The sequence below is a fragment of the Schistocerca piceifrons genome, chromosome 4 (assembly GCF_021461385.2).
Source record: "Schistocerca piceifrons isolate TAMUIC-IGC-003096 chromosome 4, iqSchPice1.1, whole genome shotgun sequence".
In the NCBI taxonomy this organism is placed as follows: domain Eukaryota; kingdom Metazoa; phylum Arthropoda; class Insecta; order Orthoptera; family Acrididae; genus Schistocerca; species Schistocerca piceifrons.
In genome coordinates, this window is record NC_060141.1 from 236,742,434 (window position 1) to 236,760,377 (window position 17,944).

Here is a 17,944-nt window from a genome sequence, read left to right on the forward strand (position 1 = left end):
CGCAGACTGATACGTGCGCTGTAAGCGTCCCGTTAGAGCGGTATGAGACGTCCTTCAGAGTCTTGCACTTCATGGACTCGTAGTCCTACACTTGTATTTCTCAGGCCATTGTTGAGTGTGAAGCGGAAAGTAGCTGGTTCCTAGTTGGTTCAAATGGTTCAAATGGCTCTGAGCACTAAGGGACTTAACATCTGTGGTCAGCAGTCCCCTAGAACTTAGAACTACTTAAACCTAACTAACCTAAGGACATCACACACATCCATGCCCGAGGCAGGATTCGAACCTGCGACCGTAGCAGTCGCGCGGTTCCGGACTGCGCGCCTAGAACCGCTAGACCACCGTGGCGGGCGGCTGGTTCCTAGTAATTTACCACAGACAGACACGACTGAAACTACAGTTTAGCATAACTCGCACCACACGTTTGAATGCAGACTAGCTAATGCTCACATTGACGTGTACCAAGTGTGTACTCTGATACAGAAAAGACATCGAAACAATATGTTGCATATGACATCTCTATTCGAAATTAAAAAGTAAATAAAATACGGGTTTCAGTGTTTTTGGAAATTCAGCCCCTAAGGGGATGATACAGGGGATGAAAATTTTCATGAAAATATTTTGCTATCTCGGTTAGAAATAAAGAAATACGTGTTAGGGGATGAAAGTTTCTATGGAAATATCACCACGGTAACTCAAAAGACACGATTTAAAAAAACCTTCGACTCCAGCTACCAGAATCGCTTTTTGGTCGGAAATACATTCGGGAAAGACCATACTTCTATGGCCTTAATTAAACCATACCGTCTACCCGAGGGCAGCAGCGGGCGCTAAACTAGTAATATATAACTGAGGTTATGTTACGAAACTTCTCAAGATGATTTCAACGCTTTTCTTTCTTGTATGTTCACATGATCAGTCATCACAAAGCAAAAATTTTTTGTGTTCACAGATGTCTCACTTCTTGCTTGGACTTGCCGTGATCCTCGGCGTTTCTCTCAGCATCTGTGGTGCCGAAGATAGTAAGTTTAGCCCAAACTCCTGTGTGTTCTTGTGATAAAGCAATGTGAATGTAGAGGCCAAATGAAGCATAGAACTCAATATATTATTTGCTTTTGTGTTACCTTCTGAAAGGTTACTTCAGGTTCTGGAGTCTCAAACATACTGTAGTTACGTACTTTCTTCTTCCATCATTGTTTCGTTATTTTTGTTTGTGCTCACCACAGCTATGAAATGACGCTCGCACTGTTTTCCAGAAAAGGTCGTGTGCTACCACGGCAGCTGGTCCGCCTACAGGAACGGAAACGGCAGGTTTGAGATAGAGTACATTCAGCCGGAGCTGTGCACGCACCTCATCTACACTTTCGTTGGCATAACGTCTGCAGGAGAGGTCAGGATTCTGGATGAGTGGCTGGACCTTCCAAGCGGAAAAAGTAAGTCAGCTAACGGAAGATTCGAACAAACTATAATAATCACGGCTACGTGCTGATTTTTCTAACGTTTCACGTGTGATTCTTTCGCGTCAGAGAATTAGAGGTTTATTGAAGTTAAAATGGTGCCCTGTAAAGTGAAGAAATAGCATAATATTTCCACATATTGCAATAAAATGTACTAGATGTAACACTCACTGTTTCCTTTCACGCTAGACGCATATAACCGCTTCAACGCACTGAAATCGTCCAACACGAAAACTCTGGTCGCCATTGGAGGATGGAATGAAGGTTCTGCTACGTATTCGGCTGTAAGTAGAACACAAGGCGCAGTAAAAATTTGTTGTCCTTGTAGCTGTTTTGCTAATGACGTCACGCTGCCTGCTTCTGTGTTATAAAGGTAATGAACGATGCCTCGCTACGAGCAAAATTCGTGCAAAACGTCGTGAATTTCGTGAAGACGTACGGCTTTGATGGCTTCGACCTGGACTGGGAATATCCGGCTAACCGTGGCGGTTCTCCAGGAGATCTGGTGAGTCACTCCCTGCATCGAGAAGTGCGCTCTTTTGTATAGAAACTGTTCTGAGGTCTGATCTGACCAAGTAAGTGTGTTGCTGCTCTCATTAAGGCATAAGGTACAATTTCAAATGCTGATTTAGTTTTGCAAAATTTCAGAACGACCCCAAACACTTGCAGCTATAGTCTCAAGCGACACTGGCACACCAAAAAAATAATAGAACTGATCCGATAACATAGTAAATCATACACATGTTATTTGTCGGTTGGTGCGCACCAGTGGTCTGCGCTCTGTGGCCTCCATTCTGTGTACGGACAACTAAGAAACTAAATAGCTAGAATTTGGAACTCAGGCCTAAAGCTCCATCATTATAGAGAACCAAACACTCGGGAAAAACACTGTTCAAACATCTTGTCTATCTCACGACTTTGGACAGCGAGACATTTCCTGTCGTTCGAAAGCGAGTTAACGCTTTTAACTGAGATGGCACCAGGCCACTTGAGTAGAGTTGATACTTGACATGAAGGATTTCAGTGTTGCCATTTGACTATACTCCTAAAGGACGACCGCCCTGTTTCAGGAACTCTTCGTGCTGAACATTTAGCCTCGGTAAACTGCAACAGTGCATTAAAAAGTCTAGTTTTTGGCAGTGGCTGCTGAAAAACGTAATGAGCTATCTTTCGTCAGGTTCGAAAAAGAAATGCCGCACCCAATGCAGTAAAAAGCCCTGCAAGCACAATCTTGTTCGTTCTTCAGACACCAACCATCCTGTTTTGCGAATAATACTGGCTAGGTCGCTGAACGATTATTTATTTTATTGTATTACTTTATACTACGTTTCGCTTACTGTCAGTGTGCAATGAAGCATAAGGCGAAGCGGGCATTCAGTAGCGAACTCTGCTGGAGAGTTTCACGTTAAGTTGAACTTCGTTTGAGGGATTTTTTGGATGAGATTTTACGGATGTTGACTTCTAATTTTTTATACACAGATTTTGCTGGTTATTACAGGATCTGATGATGGCAGCATCTTAAACACGTCAAAAATAACGTAATAGATGAAAGTAATACTAGGCAGTACTATTTGCTGAGGGCCATAATGGTAGTAGATTCATTCTGGCAATTTTATTTCCTTTATTAACAAGAGGCGCATTCGGTAAGTAAGGTCCGATTGGGCGCGTGATGGAAACTACTAAGAAGACCCGATGGAACTTTTCCACAGATGTGTTGGGCCTGTCGATCGCTCTTTCCAGTTCAGAGCGCAATGTGATCACAGAGATGCCTAATACAACAAAGCCTCCCACCAAGTCTGTTGATTTAGTGAGGGATTTCGCCTGAAGCTATGCAGCGCACATAATATAAATGTCATGCGTTTCTCTCTTCAAGACAATTTTCAGCCGCATTCTTCAGAGGCAATGAAGACACTCCTGTAGCGTTTTCGATGGGAAGTGTTTGATCACCCATAATACAGCCCTTAATTGGCTCCCTCCGTTGCTCACATGAACCGCTGGCTATGAAGACAACATTTTGGCCCAAACAACGAAAGATAGACCAGCGTAGAGAATTGGCGGAAAGCACAGGCGGCTGATTTCTGTGGCGAGGGTAGTGAAAGTTTGTAAAACGCCACGACAGATGTCTAAGTCGGAGCGGCGACTAATTAGAGAGGTAGCTGGAAGGTGTGGCTAACTGTTGCGAATAAAAAATTGTTGATTTTCACTGTGGTTTTCATTTACTTTCCGAACAGCTCTCGTAAATGGTACTGCCATTTCTTCACAATTAGTATTGTGCATAAACCTTTTACTCCTCGGATGCAAGGCACGGCTTCATACACGCCACATTTCACTTGATGTTTGCAAACTTTTGACGACACACTGTATTTCTCGCATACTGGAACTATCTGTATTTTTTTAATTCAAAAGTTTTCCTGTTACAATGATACATGGTTAGTGAATCAGTTTTCATTTTTTGTAAATCCGTACCATGATGTCTCTAAGCTGGTAATGCAAAAAAGAAAAGATCAAAAAGCGTTGGTTGTTAGGAGATGCAGCCTGAAAATTTTTCTCCACCACCTGTCTGTATTACAGTAATTACGTTGTGTTATTAGCGTTAACATGAGTCACAGTGTCCTTCGCTAAGTTATGGATACATGGAGATCTGACGCTAGAAAAATTCTGTTTCAGACGGCGTTCGTTGAGCTGATTAAGGAGCTGAGGACAGAGTTCGACAAATACGGGTATCTTCTGACGGCCGCAGTGGGTGTCGGTCGCTATCTAATCGGAACAGCGTACGACGTACCACAAATATCCAAGTAAGTCAAAAACGAGCAACATATACCTTATCCTCTCCCCAGAGTACCGAGACCACAATAAAACAAATTGTAGCGAGCGATTAGCTAGTATCTCCATACTAGGTGCCGTTTTATGCACTGTGCAATTTTGCTTACTTTGGGAAGCTAATTAATGTGGTGATCAATTTGTTATCACTGCTACTGAAGTTAACTGAGTACTGATGGATTTATTAGGTGACAATTGAGCAGTTCACATACATTAATTACATATGTTAATTATAAGCAACTGCACTTGAGTGTGACCGAGCGAGGTGGCGCAGTGGTTAGCACACTGGACTCGCATTCGGGAGGACGACGGTTCAATCCCGTCTCCGGCCATCCTGATTTAGGTTTTCCGTGATTTCCCTAAATCGTTTCAGGCAAATGCCGGGATGGTTCCTTTGAAAGGGCACGGCCGATTTCCTTCCCAATCCTTCCCTAACCCGAGCTTGCGCTCCGTCTCTAATGACCTCGTTGTCGACGGGACGTTAAACACTAACCACCACCACCACCACTTGAGTGTGGCATTTGCAGTCAATAACAAAAGATTTGGCACACCATCTACACAAACATAACTGACCTATATTACAATTGGGTTGGGTTGTTTGGGGGAAGAGACCAAACAGCGAGGTCATCGGGAAGGGCGGGAAAGGAAGTCAGCCGTGCCCTTTCAAAGGAACCATCCCGGCATTTGCCTGGAGTGATTTAGGGAAATCACGGAAACCTAAATGAGGATGGCCGGACGCGGGATTGAACCGTCGACCTCCCGAATGGGAGTCCAGTGTGCTAACCACTGCGCCACCTCGCTCGGTATATACTACAGTTCTTTTCATTTAAACAAAAGATTTCTGTTTTGGACCTTGGCTAGTTTGATCAAAATTACTCTTTACAAAACTTAATCTCAAACAAATAACACCTTGATTAAATCTCTACCGGGCATCAAATGAGTGGAAATGTCGCCTTGAAGCGGTGTTTCAAAGCGTTTATTACTCGACATCGTCACCAGATGCTTCAAAATGACGTTTCCATTCATCTCTGATATCTCAAATAATTCTCCGATAAAGCCTAAATTCGAAATTAAGATCTTTCCATCACATAGTAAGTTTAGAAACAAAACAATAACATCCAGAGGATCTCTCCACTAACTTCCTGCAAGGTTCTATTTGTTCCAACATGTCATTGGACATCTCAGGTCCTTCATTGCGCCCGTCGAATCATTTGTTAGCAACTTTCGTTGGTGTTACGTAATGCCTTCTTTTCCCGCGCTAATGACATGTGGGTGCCAAGACCCTTCTTCCTAAAGGCAGCCCATTTTTGAGCACTGTCAATAACTGCAAGGTCATAAAACTTGTAATACTCTACACGGACACCTCCATTGTGCAAATATCTCCGTCACTGCAGACCAACAACACACTTTTCCTTAGAGATATACTATGTCAATTGGGGGCCGTCCCGGAACCTCATTATCTGGTGACTGTCTTTCTTTTTGTGTTCCCAGACTGCTTGTAGAGCCCTCTCTTACAGAGGCATCACAACCTGCAACATTTAATCTTCTACAGATACCTGGACTTCATCAACCTGATGACGTATGACCTCCACGGATCGTGGGACGGCAAGACCGGACAGAACGCCCCTCTGTACGCCAGCTCTGCTGACAAGACCGAGGCTGAGAGGCAACTGAACGTGGTGAGTGTCTGTCCCCCATTCGACTACTCTGCTCCACTGGAAAAGCACGCTCCAGGCTGGGTGGCACAAGCGGCAGCTGACACATCACTTCTGTACGATTCCCAGGATTCGAGTGTGCGCTACTGGATTGAGAATGGAGCCGACCCCTCAAAACTTGTTCTGGGCATGGGCACCTACGGGAGGACGTTCACCCTGTCCAGCACTGCCAACACCGGAGTCGGAGCCCCTGCATCTGCACCCGGCACCAACGGGCCCTACACCATGGAGTCCGGCATGATGGGTTACAACGAGGTACTGCCACACTTATTTACTACTCAAGTTACCCCAATACTTTATGGTCAACATTATGCAAATGATGGACGATCCTTTAAGAGAAGGATGTAATGGTTGAAAATGAATATTTAATTTCTTACTGATACAAACAGCTTACATCTTATACCAAAACTGAGGTTCATAAAAAGCGTCCAAAGTAACATCCGCCAAGATCAGAGCCCCAGTTTCAACATAATACAACGACTGAGCTGGGCCTCATTCCTTTCGCAAACTGTTTATGATCCTACAGCACTCTGCATAATGTCCTCTTTGAAGGCTGCATTTCGTAGTCACGTAAGCAGGTGCTTGTTGATGAATCATTCCCAGAGAGATCCAACAACATCAACTCAAATTTTCGTGTCCGAACAACTCTTTGCTAAGAACTTTGGCCGGCTCTCTAGGCCTTGAACAATCCAGTTTCTCTTAATTTTCTACCGATGACAACAGCTTTTTTTCAGTTTAGATAACACCTATACCGAAACTTTTGTCTGTGCGGTTGTTCAGAAATTATTCAGTTGGACAACACATTAAATATACTTATTAAATATACTCCTTATAATTATATGTCCGAAAGAACAGACACGATATCCATATAACTATATAGTTCTGGCGATAACGACCATGACATTCCTCTTCTGTGCAGATGCACACATATTACCCGAACTCTTACGGGAGTTGGTAATAATGCCTTCTACGAGTAACGAGTGTGTTGAGGTGGGACACTATGAATGTAGTGTGTGGACATACAAGGTGAGAATGTGAGTCTCACGGGAGGCGTGCGCGAGATAGTCCCTGCAGTCGCACTATCCTCTGTGACCTCGGTGGCTCAGATGCATAGAGCGTCTGCCATGTAAGCAGGAAATCCTGGGTTCGAGTCACACATTTTCACCTGTCCCCTTTGATATATATATATATATATATATATATATATATATATATATATATATATATATATATCAACACCCAGCAGCAGCTGAAGGTATTAATATATAATTCTAACACATTAAATACGTTTCTGCAACTTCCTTTACTGTAAAATATTCATCTAGAACAAAATTGTGCAGTGGCAAGATAGTGAAACGAACAAACTGCACTTTTTGAAGTGTGTTATCTTACACTTATTAAACAATGGAAACGCCAGGTAGCAAAATGAACTATGTAGGAAAAGGTACATTGCTACTTGTTGTAAAGAAGATACGTTCACTTGCAGACAGGCACAATTAAAATTTTGGGCAAGCGTCTTTTATTTGTGCCTGTCTGCAACTTAACGTGTCTTCTTTACAGCATGTAGCAATTTACATTGTTAACTTAAAATTTATCTTTTACATAACAGAGGTTTCAATTAATCTCTTTGTTATATAAATTTTTTTCTTTGAACACTCCTTTAAATATGTTTCACTGAAGTGTTGCGGAGGATGATCAAGAGAAAATCATCATAGATTTGCTTCTAGTTACGAAGTTTTGGTAGAGGCGTTTAGGACAGTTTTGGGCAAGTTGGTGTGCTGAACAGGTAAAAGTTGCGGATATAGTGCCTTTGAGAGAGTAAAAGTTGAGGATATGATGTGTTGAGCAGCTAAAAGGTGCGTAGTTGGTATGAGCGGCCCTGACCTTCCCTCCCTCCGCCATTTGCTCTGGGCGTGTCTTCACGGCCACCTCTGACTATATGGTATTCTCCAGCCGTATTAATTGCCATCAATTTACATTTCTATTGATTAATACCTGATTCTTATTCTAAAGGAAGCGCACCATTACTACTAAAGTTCGTCTGAAAACACTTCTTTCTTGAGTTACACTTAGTTGACGATGTTTTTGCCAATCTGCAACCTTCGTGTCCGGTTGGGCCGCAGGTACAGATACACCCTTCAGAGACATTCTTCGTCAAGTGCTTATTCCATTTCGTTCATTGGTTCATAACTTTCTTTTGATATTATTTACCACTTGTAATGACGAAATTCTGGAGGTCACAGTTGCTTTTGTACTGCTATTATCTAAGTGGCTGTAAATTAAGTTATTCATTGATCTCGTCGAGATGTATTTCAGTAACGTACAATTTTTTTTAGAATAAATACAACTGGTTGTGTAATGCTTTTCATATTTGCAGATCTGTGAAAAGATTAACGCTGGTGGGTGGACAGTCGTTTGGGACGAAGAGCAGAAGGTGCCATATGCCGTGAACGGAAATCAGTGGATTGGCTACGATAACGAAGAATCCATCAGACTCAAGGTAACAGGCGACACTATAATTCTCTAAACTCTTCCACATTCATTCTGGTGGATTTTTCCCTCACAGCCTGGGAGAAACTCTTGGCATTTACAAGTTTGAAATACAAACTGTGGGTACTCCAAGGCATTTATGTAATTCACTTTAGAGTGTTTATCTTACAAGGCCTTCGTCAGACAGTAACAGCTGCCTGAAGATGGCATTGTTAACACGAGGTAGCAAGATAAATAGTTAGGGAATGCTAAGCTCAGTGGTGGAGCTTCTCTAGAATTACCTCTGTAGGCATACCGTTGCAGTATGGATTGCATTCAGAGAATCGTCTCAATGACAGATTCATACAGGAGTACCGCAGGGATTCGTTATAGGACCTCTTTTGTGCAGTGCCTACGGTACTTGCTTCCTAACTACGCCATTCGTCACCAAGTGCTTTTACTCACATGACACTGCCCTAATAAGCAGAAGCCGTTCGCCAGCTGCACTTAACCCTGACTACAGGACGCCTGCAGAGATATCAAACATTTGGTAACGGACCGGCGAGTTGGACTCATTGGAGCGAAAGTAAAAAAAATGGTTCAAATGGCTCTGAGCACTATGGGACTTAACGTCTGAGGTCATCAGTCCCCTAGAACTTAGAACTACTTAAACCTAACTAACCTAAGGACATCACACATACCCATGCCCGAGGCAGGATTCGAACCTACGACCGTAGCGGTCGCGCGGTTCCAGACTGTAGCGCCTAGAACCGCTCGGCCACCCTGGCCGGCAGCGAAAGTGAGACATTGCCACTCATCAAGAGATGATCTCGAGAAACTGGAGACCTGTCTGGAACCGCGCGACCGCTACGGTCGCAAGTTCGAATCCTGCCTCGGGAATGGATGTGTGTGATGTCCTTAGGTTAGCTAGGTTTAAGTAGTTCTAAGTCTATGGGACTGATGACCTCAGAAGTTAAGTCCCATAGTGCTCAGAGCCATATGAAACAAACTGGAGACCCCTCACACTCCATTTCAATGGACAGTGATAGACAGATACCTAGGAGTGGCAGTTAATCGACGGCTTACATGGGGACAGCACGCAAACCAGGTGTGAAAGAAGATATCTCATATCCTGTGCGCATTTTACCCACTAATTAATGCAAGGTCATCATTATACATTGCATGCAGCGACAGTCTGGCGTTCAATGTAACTTGTCTGCTCCATCTGAGACACAAAAGCAAAATCTCACACTGAGAAATTGCAACGGCTTCGAAATGAGGCGCTGCGGCGCGTACTCCATTTTCTGAGTTACTTCCCGGCCTGTTATCTGCTGAGGAGGAACCAGCCACTAGGCGATACCAGGAATACTCCCGGAAACTTTGCAGTCAAGTCAGGATGTTCCTCAGTTCCTTAATACGTCACCTCAGACATTGATAAAGAAACAGACCGCTACAAGCGGTAACCAGTAATACCAAGAGATAAAGGCTGTCATATGTTTAAAAATTCAATGCCCACCAAGAACAAAAATTGAAAAACAAGTTGCCCGTAGTAACAGCCATTGAATAATAGCAAGAAATACGTAAAGAGTAATAAACGGTATCGGAGCACTAAAAATAGGATTCATTCTATTAACAGAAGACAGATTCGGATCTAGCAAGACAAACACTGTTGAAGATCTGCAGTCTGGGTTTCCATTGATAAAAATTTCCCTTCCTTCCTCTTCGTATTCCCAGCTATGAACTTAGAGTAATGTTCTGATGTCAACCACTGCATGGCATATACCAATATACATCGGCAACAACTACGTTTTTTGATGGTTGTTTTCAGTCCCAATACGTTCTCGACATGGGCCTGGCTGGTGGAATGATCTGGAGCCTGGAGACAGACGATTTCAAAGGCCTCTGCGGCTCGAAGACCTACCCTCTTCTCAGCACCATCAACGAGGTCCTTCGTGGAATCACCTCCACCAACAGCGGTTCCTCAGTAAGTGTGGTCGCTGTAGTTAACAGCAGCTTATGACGCATACACATTATACTGCCTACGTTCCCTTCTTCTGGTTCTTTTTTTTCCTCTGAATGATATCCCACGTATACCGCCGGCTTCATATCCATTTACAACAACCAGTTTTTCATAAGTTTCCAATGTATTTTTCACGTAGTTAAGATTTTATTTTCTTATGTGAGACGTTAGAACGTGTCTTTAGTGCTTCACCTGTTAAATGCAGAGCATCCTGGACATCTTCTTTGCTATGATGGCAAATTCAGTCTTAGAAAACACGTAACGCGAAGATGTAAGGAAGCAAGGAGTGGTTCCATCGGAGAGATGGAGGATCCTATAGGCTTTCCAGAGCTATGTGCTCGCAGCCCCTGCCTGTCGATATTCCACCCCTGATTGAAGTGATGATACACACCTACCTTCTTACCTCATTTTTTATGCACAACTTGTGTTTATGAACACGCCCTGATAGCCGTGCGCGTTAAAGCACCGATTCAGGGACGGGAAGGTGCGATAGCCCCATATAGAATCCGTCCGAGGGATTAACGACGAAGATCGTTGTGCCAGCCAACCTGAATGTGGTTTTTAGGTGGTTTTCCACATCCCACCAGGTAAATAGCAGGCTGGTACCCAAGGTGCGTCACAGTTAGCACGATTCTCAAACGCTTAGAAGACTATCTCTCACTTTCACATGCGTAGCCCGATACGCAAAAGTTGTGGTACATATTTTCCACCCCAGGAGAGTGACACGGTGGTGACAGGAAGGCCATCCGGCCACCCCTTAAATTAAGCATGCCAAATCCGTTAATAACAAATGCCGATCCTGCGCCGGTGCTGATCAAAGGCATTAGGAAAAGAAAAAAGAACAATCTGCAAGTTTACACTGAGGTGAGGGAAGTCACGGGATACCACCAAATACCGTGTCGGACCTCCTGTTTCACTGCATAGTGCGGCAGTCGCTTGCAGAAATATTGAGCCATGTGCCTCTACATCCGTCCATAATTGCGAAAGTGTTGGCAGTGCAGGATTTTGTGCACGAACTGACCTCTCGATTACATCCGATAAATGTTAGGTCGGATTCTGGTCTGGCGATCTGGGTGGCCAAATCATTCGCCCGAACTGTCCAGAATGTTCTTCAGACCAATCGTGAACAGTTGTGGCCTGCTAACATGGGACGTTGACATCCATAAAAATTCCGTCATTGTTTGAGATTATGTCCATGAATGGCTGCAAATGGTCACTCCAAGCAACTGAACATAACGATTTACCGCCAATGATCAGTCCATTCCATGTAAAATCAGCCCTCATCGTTATGAAGCTATCACTAGTTTGCACAGTGCCTTGTTGACAACCTGGGTACATGACTTCATGGGATCTGCCCCACACTCGAACTCTACAATCAGCTCTGACCAACTGAAATTGGGACTCGTATGGCCAGGTAACAGTTTTTCAGTTGTCTAGGGTCCAACCAATCCGGTCAAGAGTCGAGAAGAGGCGATGTCGTGCTGTTAGCAAAGGCACTCACGTCAGTCGTCTGCCGTCATAGCCCCTTAACGCCAAATTTCGCCGCACTGTCCTAAAGGATACGTTCGTCGTGCATTCCAACATTGATTTCTGCGGTTATTTCATGCAGTGTTGTTTCTGCTTTAGCATTGACAACTGTACGCAAACGCTGCTGCTCTCTGTCGTTAAGTGGAGGTCGTCGGCCACTGTGTTGTCCGTAGTGAGAGGTAATGCATGTAATTTGGTATTCTTGGCACACTCTTGACACTGTGGATCTCGGAAAACTGAGTTCCCTCACGATTTCTGAAATGGAATGTCCCATAAGTCTAACTCAGACTAGCATTCCGCCTTCATAGTATATTGATTCCCGTCGTGCGGCCATAATCATGCCGGAGAACTTTTCACCTGAATCACCTGAGCACAAACGACAGCTCCGCCCGTGTACTGCTTTTTATCCTTGTATACGCAATATTACCGCCGTCTGTATATGTGCATATTACTATCCCCTGACTTTTATCACCTAATTACATGAATGTAATGTAGTGCGGGTTAATCTAAAACTAATGAATACGTCGTAATTAATTAACGTATGTACCAGACTGCGTCTGGAACCAGACCTTCCTTCTTTCCGCGAGCAGCCGCCTAATGCTCAAGCTATCTGAATACGCTTCAATGCCTGATTGAAGATTTCACTGTCACTAACTGTTCTTTCTACTACTTCCTATTACTTGTCTACAAATATAATTACATGTGTCTTCTTCCCGGACTATGAATACCAGAAGAACGAACAGGATGGAGGGCCATCACCACCGTTCATTAGACAGAAGTTCAGAATTTTTAAATGTTGCTTCGCTTTCATCGTTAGGTGCCATTACCTATTCATTGATTTCATCCATATTAACTGAATTAATTTCATGTCAGTGAAATTAATTCAACTGATAACTCTATAGCCTCCTACGTTTCGGGTAAGTTGGTTTCTAGATATTTGTCGTTAAGGCTGCAACGAAAACACATGATTTTTATAAGACCTGATAGAATCTCTATATAACGATTAAGAAGCTATACAGCGGTATCATACCATGATGCAGACTGTTGTTGTTGTGGTCTTCAGTCCTGAGACTGGTTTGATGCAACTCTCCATGCTACTCTATCCTGTGCAAGCTTCTTCATCTCCCAGTACCTACTGCAACCTACATCTTTCTGAATCTGCTTAGTGTATTCATCTCTTGGTCTCCCTCTACGATTTTTACCCTCCACGCTGCCCTCCAATACTAAACTGGTGATCCCTTGATGCCTCACAACATGCCCTACCAACCGGTCCCTTCTTCTAGTCAACTTGTGCCACAAACTTCTCTTCTCCCCAATCCTATTCAATACTTCCTCATTAGTTATGTGATCTACCCATCTAATCTTCAGCATTCTTCTGTAGCACCACATTTCGAAAGCATCTATTTTCTTCTTATCCAAACTATTTATCGTCCATGTTTCACTTCCATACATGGCTACACTCCATACAAATACTTTCAGAAACGACTTCCTGACACTTAAACCTATACTCGATGTTAACAAATTTCTCTTCTTCAGAAACGCTTTCCTTGCCATTGCCAGTCTACATTTTATATCCTCTCTACTTCGACAATCATCAGTTTTTTGCTCCCCAAATAGCAGAACTCCTTTACTACTTTAAGTGATACAGACTAAAATTAGCAAATAAGAAGAAACATGCTCTCAAATGGACGCGAACCCTCCACCTAGAGTATTTCAACCTGATACTCTACCCGCTGCTGTAATTGGGTAATGCTGTTACAACGTCTTTAATGTGTATTTTTGTCGTATATGTGATAACAGTGGTGCCAGTTTGACATTCACTGACGTCAGTTTTCTACCAAAAATATCACACAGCGAAATACTGTCACATTCATTTCTGTGCTGATAATATGCAAGAAATCGCTCTGGTGTGCGCTAATTTATCTCGCCCTGTATGTGTAACGAACATTGGTAAGCCCGCTCCTACTTATTGTAAAATTTATTGTACTCACTTATACTTACTGAGGTGCAAAAGTCATGAGGTAGCGATATGTATATATACAAATTGTGATAGTATCGCGGACACAAGGCATGAAAGGGCAATCCACTGGCAGAACTGTCATTTGTTCTCAGGTGATTCATGTGAAAATGTTTTCGTCGTGATTATGGCCGCACGAAGGGAATCAACTCGCAGTGGTAGTTGCATCTAGTAGCACGTGACATTCCATTTCGGAAATCGTTAGGGAATTCAGTACTCCGAGATACACAGTGCCAAGAGTGTGTCGAGAGTAACAAATTTCAGACATTATCTTTCACCTAGGTCCTAAGACAACACAGTGATCGACGGCATTCGCTTAACGACCGGGCGCGGCGGCGTTTGCGTGGATTGTCAGTCCTAGCAGAGAAGCAACACTGCGTGAAATAACCGCAGAAATCAATGTGGGACATACGACGAAGGTTTCCGTTAGGACAGTGTGCTATAGCAACAGACGACCGACGCGAGTGCCTTTGCTAACAACACAGCGTCGTCTGCAGCGCCTCTCCTGGGCTCGTAACCATTTCGGTTGGGCTCTAGACCAGGGGTCCACAAACTTTTTAGTACGCGGGCTACATTGACTCCTCCACGACGTCGTAAGGGCCGAGATCTACCTAGTGGGATTAAAGCACCCTAGCACTCCATGATCACTGTAATGTAAGGCTAAAGGAAAGATGAAATCGATAAAATCTAAGGTTGAGGGAATAGCTAGCACTGAAACGAACTACGATTTTTTTTAATTACATAATTTTGATTGGTGGACAACCCTGACCGAAATTCTGGCGTACTTTATTCTGGCGAATTTCACAGACAAAAAAGTATGTCACTGCACATTCTTCACAAAAGCATCCTGCAAAGTTAACGAAATCTCAAAATCATTGTTAGCAACACTATTACTGCAAGACGTAACATAGGTAGAGTATGTCAACGCATTGTTATTTCAAGCGGCGCAACAATAACTTTAGTTATGTAGTCCTGTAGCGAGTAGCAGAGCCAATATCGCGGTGTATTGGTCGCGATAGGCCACGAAACTCAATTGTTGGCAGTATAGGTACCACTCAAATATTTGGCGGGCCGGATACCGGGGATGTCCGGCCAGCTAACGCGGGCCGGTTTGCCGGCCCTCGCGGGCCGGTTTCGGCCCGTGGGCCGTAGTTTGGAGACTCCTGCTCTAGACGACCGGGAAACCGTGGCCTGGTCAGATGAGTCCCGATTTCAGTTGGTAAGAGCCGACGGTTGGGGTCGACAGTGGGGCAGACCCCTCGAGCCGGCCGGTGTGGCCGAGCGGCTCTAGGCGCTACAGTCTGGAACCGCGCGACCGCTACGGTCGCAGGTTCGAATCCTGCCTCGGGCATGGATGTGTGTGATGTCCTTAGGTTAGTTAAGTTTAAGTAGTTCTAAGTTCTAGAGGACTGATGACCTCAGAAGTTAAGTCCCATAGTGCTCAGAGCCATTTGAACCAAGACCCCTCGAAACCATGGCCCCAAATTGTCAACAAGTCACTTGCAAGCTGGTAGTAGCACCATAATGGTGTGGGCTGTGTTAACGTGGAATGGACTAAGTCCTCTTGTAGAAGTGAAACGGTCATTGACTGTAAATGGTCATGTTCGATTACTAGGAGACTACACGGAGCCATTCATGGACTTCATGCTCCCAAAAATGATGGACTTTTAGGGATGACTGTCTGGTCACAAGCATAACATTTCCAGAAAATAATAAATAAAATTAAAAAAAAAAACAGTTACTGGAATAATCCCTATTGGGACTGTCAAAAACTGAATCAATTACTTTATAAAGCTCAAACAAAAAGACGTAATTCACCTTTCCTTCTCTCTAGGAAAAATTGTCAATCACAACAAAACTTACAATCTTATGCTGCGTATGTTACAAAATAGAATGCAAGGCTTTTCCACAATTTTCAAATGTCACAAAATTCTCGGAATATCGTAAGGCTTAGGGTATATGGTAAGGGGAACTTCGATGAAACAAGCTTTATTACACAAGTAATCAAATAAATCAATGTATGCAAAATATAACACTGTTACAAACATACGTAAAAATATGTACTCCTGTCTTCAATCATTTTTCCAGGCATGTACTTGCCTATATCCTGAGCACATGGCCGACACGATTCCGAAGAAATTCAGTAATTACGTAGCTTCTGAAGCCACCCATCAACTCTCTAGCTTTCAGGACAGCTGCAGAATGACCACATAAAACATGGCGCCTAATAGCACGGCATGGAACTGCAGGGAGCGCTGAACAACTTCCTACAGTCTCTCTATGTACTATTACATTGAACCATCTGCTTTTATTGAAGCCTGTGACGTACTTTGCAGAGTTCCAGCTCGTCCAGCTCCAGCAGTAGTTCCAGCTCGAGCTCCAGCAGCAGTTCCAGTTCCTCCAGCAGCAGCAACACTGCAGCCAGTGCCAGCAGCTCCTCCGGCGTCTGCAGCTCCGCGGGCTATGTTCGGGATCCCAGCGACTGCAGCGTGTTCTACCTGTGTACCGCCTCCGGCAGCGGCTACATCGCCAGCAAGTTCACCTGCCCAGGGGACCTCGTCTTCGACGAGTCTTCCTCGGCCTGCAACTACAAGAGCCTCGTCGCCTGCTGAACGCTCTCCCGTAGTCTGCCGATACTTCGGCCTTGCACTCAAGTACCTGCTTCTTCAAATTGTACTTCCGCTAGTCGCCATGGCGTGCGTTGACTAAATAAAGCTTTACTGTGCACTGCAAAAGCATCTTATTTGTAGACCAAGCATTCTTGTGCCACGTCAGATGTTGACATTTGAAGGAAACTGACTGTACTCCTTACACATGTAATTTATATTTTTTAAATTCGTATCAGTAGTACAAGGAAAAGCTGCCGTTCGTAAGTTGGATATGAAAAACCGTAAAGATTAAGAAAACATGTAAAATATCTTCATGCTCTGATAGACACCCTTAAGTGACATAATTTCAGATAGTTTTCTGTTGTCACTGAAAAAGGTGAAAAGCATTATTGAGTAAATTTTAATTTGCTGCGTAATGGCGACGCATTGTTGTCCACCAGGGACACTCTGTTAACTGGCGGCGCGAAGTTATCAAATGCTAGAAATACTGAAACAATTAAAATCATGACATGGGGGCTGCAAGGTTTCTATAAACGATAACTGAATTAATATCTGATACGTATATTAATCTTTAAGCATACAGTTTCACATCTTAATCTCACTTCGTCGGATACAGCGGCTGCATTCGATACGAAACGAAACGTAAGATAGAGAGATGGCGGCCAACTGATCCCGCTTCTTCATAGCAAAAAGAAAAAGATATTATTAGGTAATACTCTTTCCAGAGATAATACTTCGTACACAAAGCTATAATGTACGGTGCACATATCTTTTAGCCGCATTAGACTACTATTCGGTTTTGTATTCAGATTTCACTTTCCATGAAACGTTTCTCAAAAATGTGTGTGAAATCTTATGGGACTGAGCTGCTAAGGTCATCAGTCCCCTAAGCTTACACACTACTTAACCTAAATTATCCTAAGGACAAACACACACACTCATGCCCGAGGGAGGACTCGAACCTGCGCCGGGACCAGCCGCACAGTCCATGACTATAGCGCCTTAGACCGCTCAATTAATCCCGCGCGGCGAAACGTTTCTCAAAAGAAAAAAAAAATGATGAAAAATTTTAAATAATTTATACCGCTGGGACTCATAGTCACATATACTGTCCTTCCGTTTGGAGACGCTATAACAGCCAGACACAGAAAAGTTAAGCACCCAGAAAACAGGGGCGGATCTCAATTGAACTTTGGTAACATTATATACGTACACACCATCATTAGTGCGTATCTAAACGATTAGAGTTGCTATTCCCTTTGACAGGCAGAACAGCCACCAGTTATTGTTATTCGTGTTTAGTGTTGTTACCA

At 43.6% G+C, this 17,944-nt stretch overlaps 1 protein-coding gene across 1 annotated transcript; it reads left to right on the forward strand.

Annotated features, from left to right (window-relative positions):
• The first annotated feature begins 949 nt into the window (after nucleotides 1-949).
• Nucleotides 950-16,634, forward strand: LOC124795433 (chitinase-3-like protein 1). Its single transcript, XM_047259460.1, has 10 exons — nucleotides 950-1,019; nucleotides 1,254-1,430; nucleotides 1,644-1,738; nucleotides 1,828-1,959; nucleotides 4,122-4,249; nucleotides 5,827-5,953; nucleotides 6,059-6,244; nucleotides 8,367-8,489; nucleotides 10,287-10,448; nucleotides 16,359-16,634. Exons 1-10 carry the CDS (start codon nucleotides 950-952, stop codon nucleotides 16,632-16,634), a joined length of 1,476 nt encoding a protein of 491 aa, XP_047115416.1.
• The last annotated feature ends 1,310 nt before the right edge of the window (nucleotides 16,635-17,944 follow it).

What these genes read in the sequence shown, in the direction of transcription:
- LOC124795433 (XM_047259460.1), top strand. Translation starts at nt 950, where the DNA reads ATGTCTCACTTCTTGCTTGGACTTGCCGTGATCCTCGGCGTTTCTCTC. An exon ending in CATCTGTGGTGCCGAAGATA is followed by an intron (nt 1,020 to 1,253) that starts GTAAGTTTAGCC and finishes ACTGTTTTCCAG; the next exon opens with AAAAGGTCGTGTGCTACCAC. An exon ending in GCATGATGGGTTACAACGAG is followed by an intron (nt 6,245 to 8,366) that starts GTACTGCCACAC and finishes TCATATTTGCAG; the next exon opens with ATCTGTGAAAAGATTAACGC.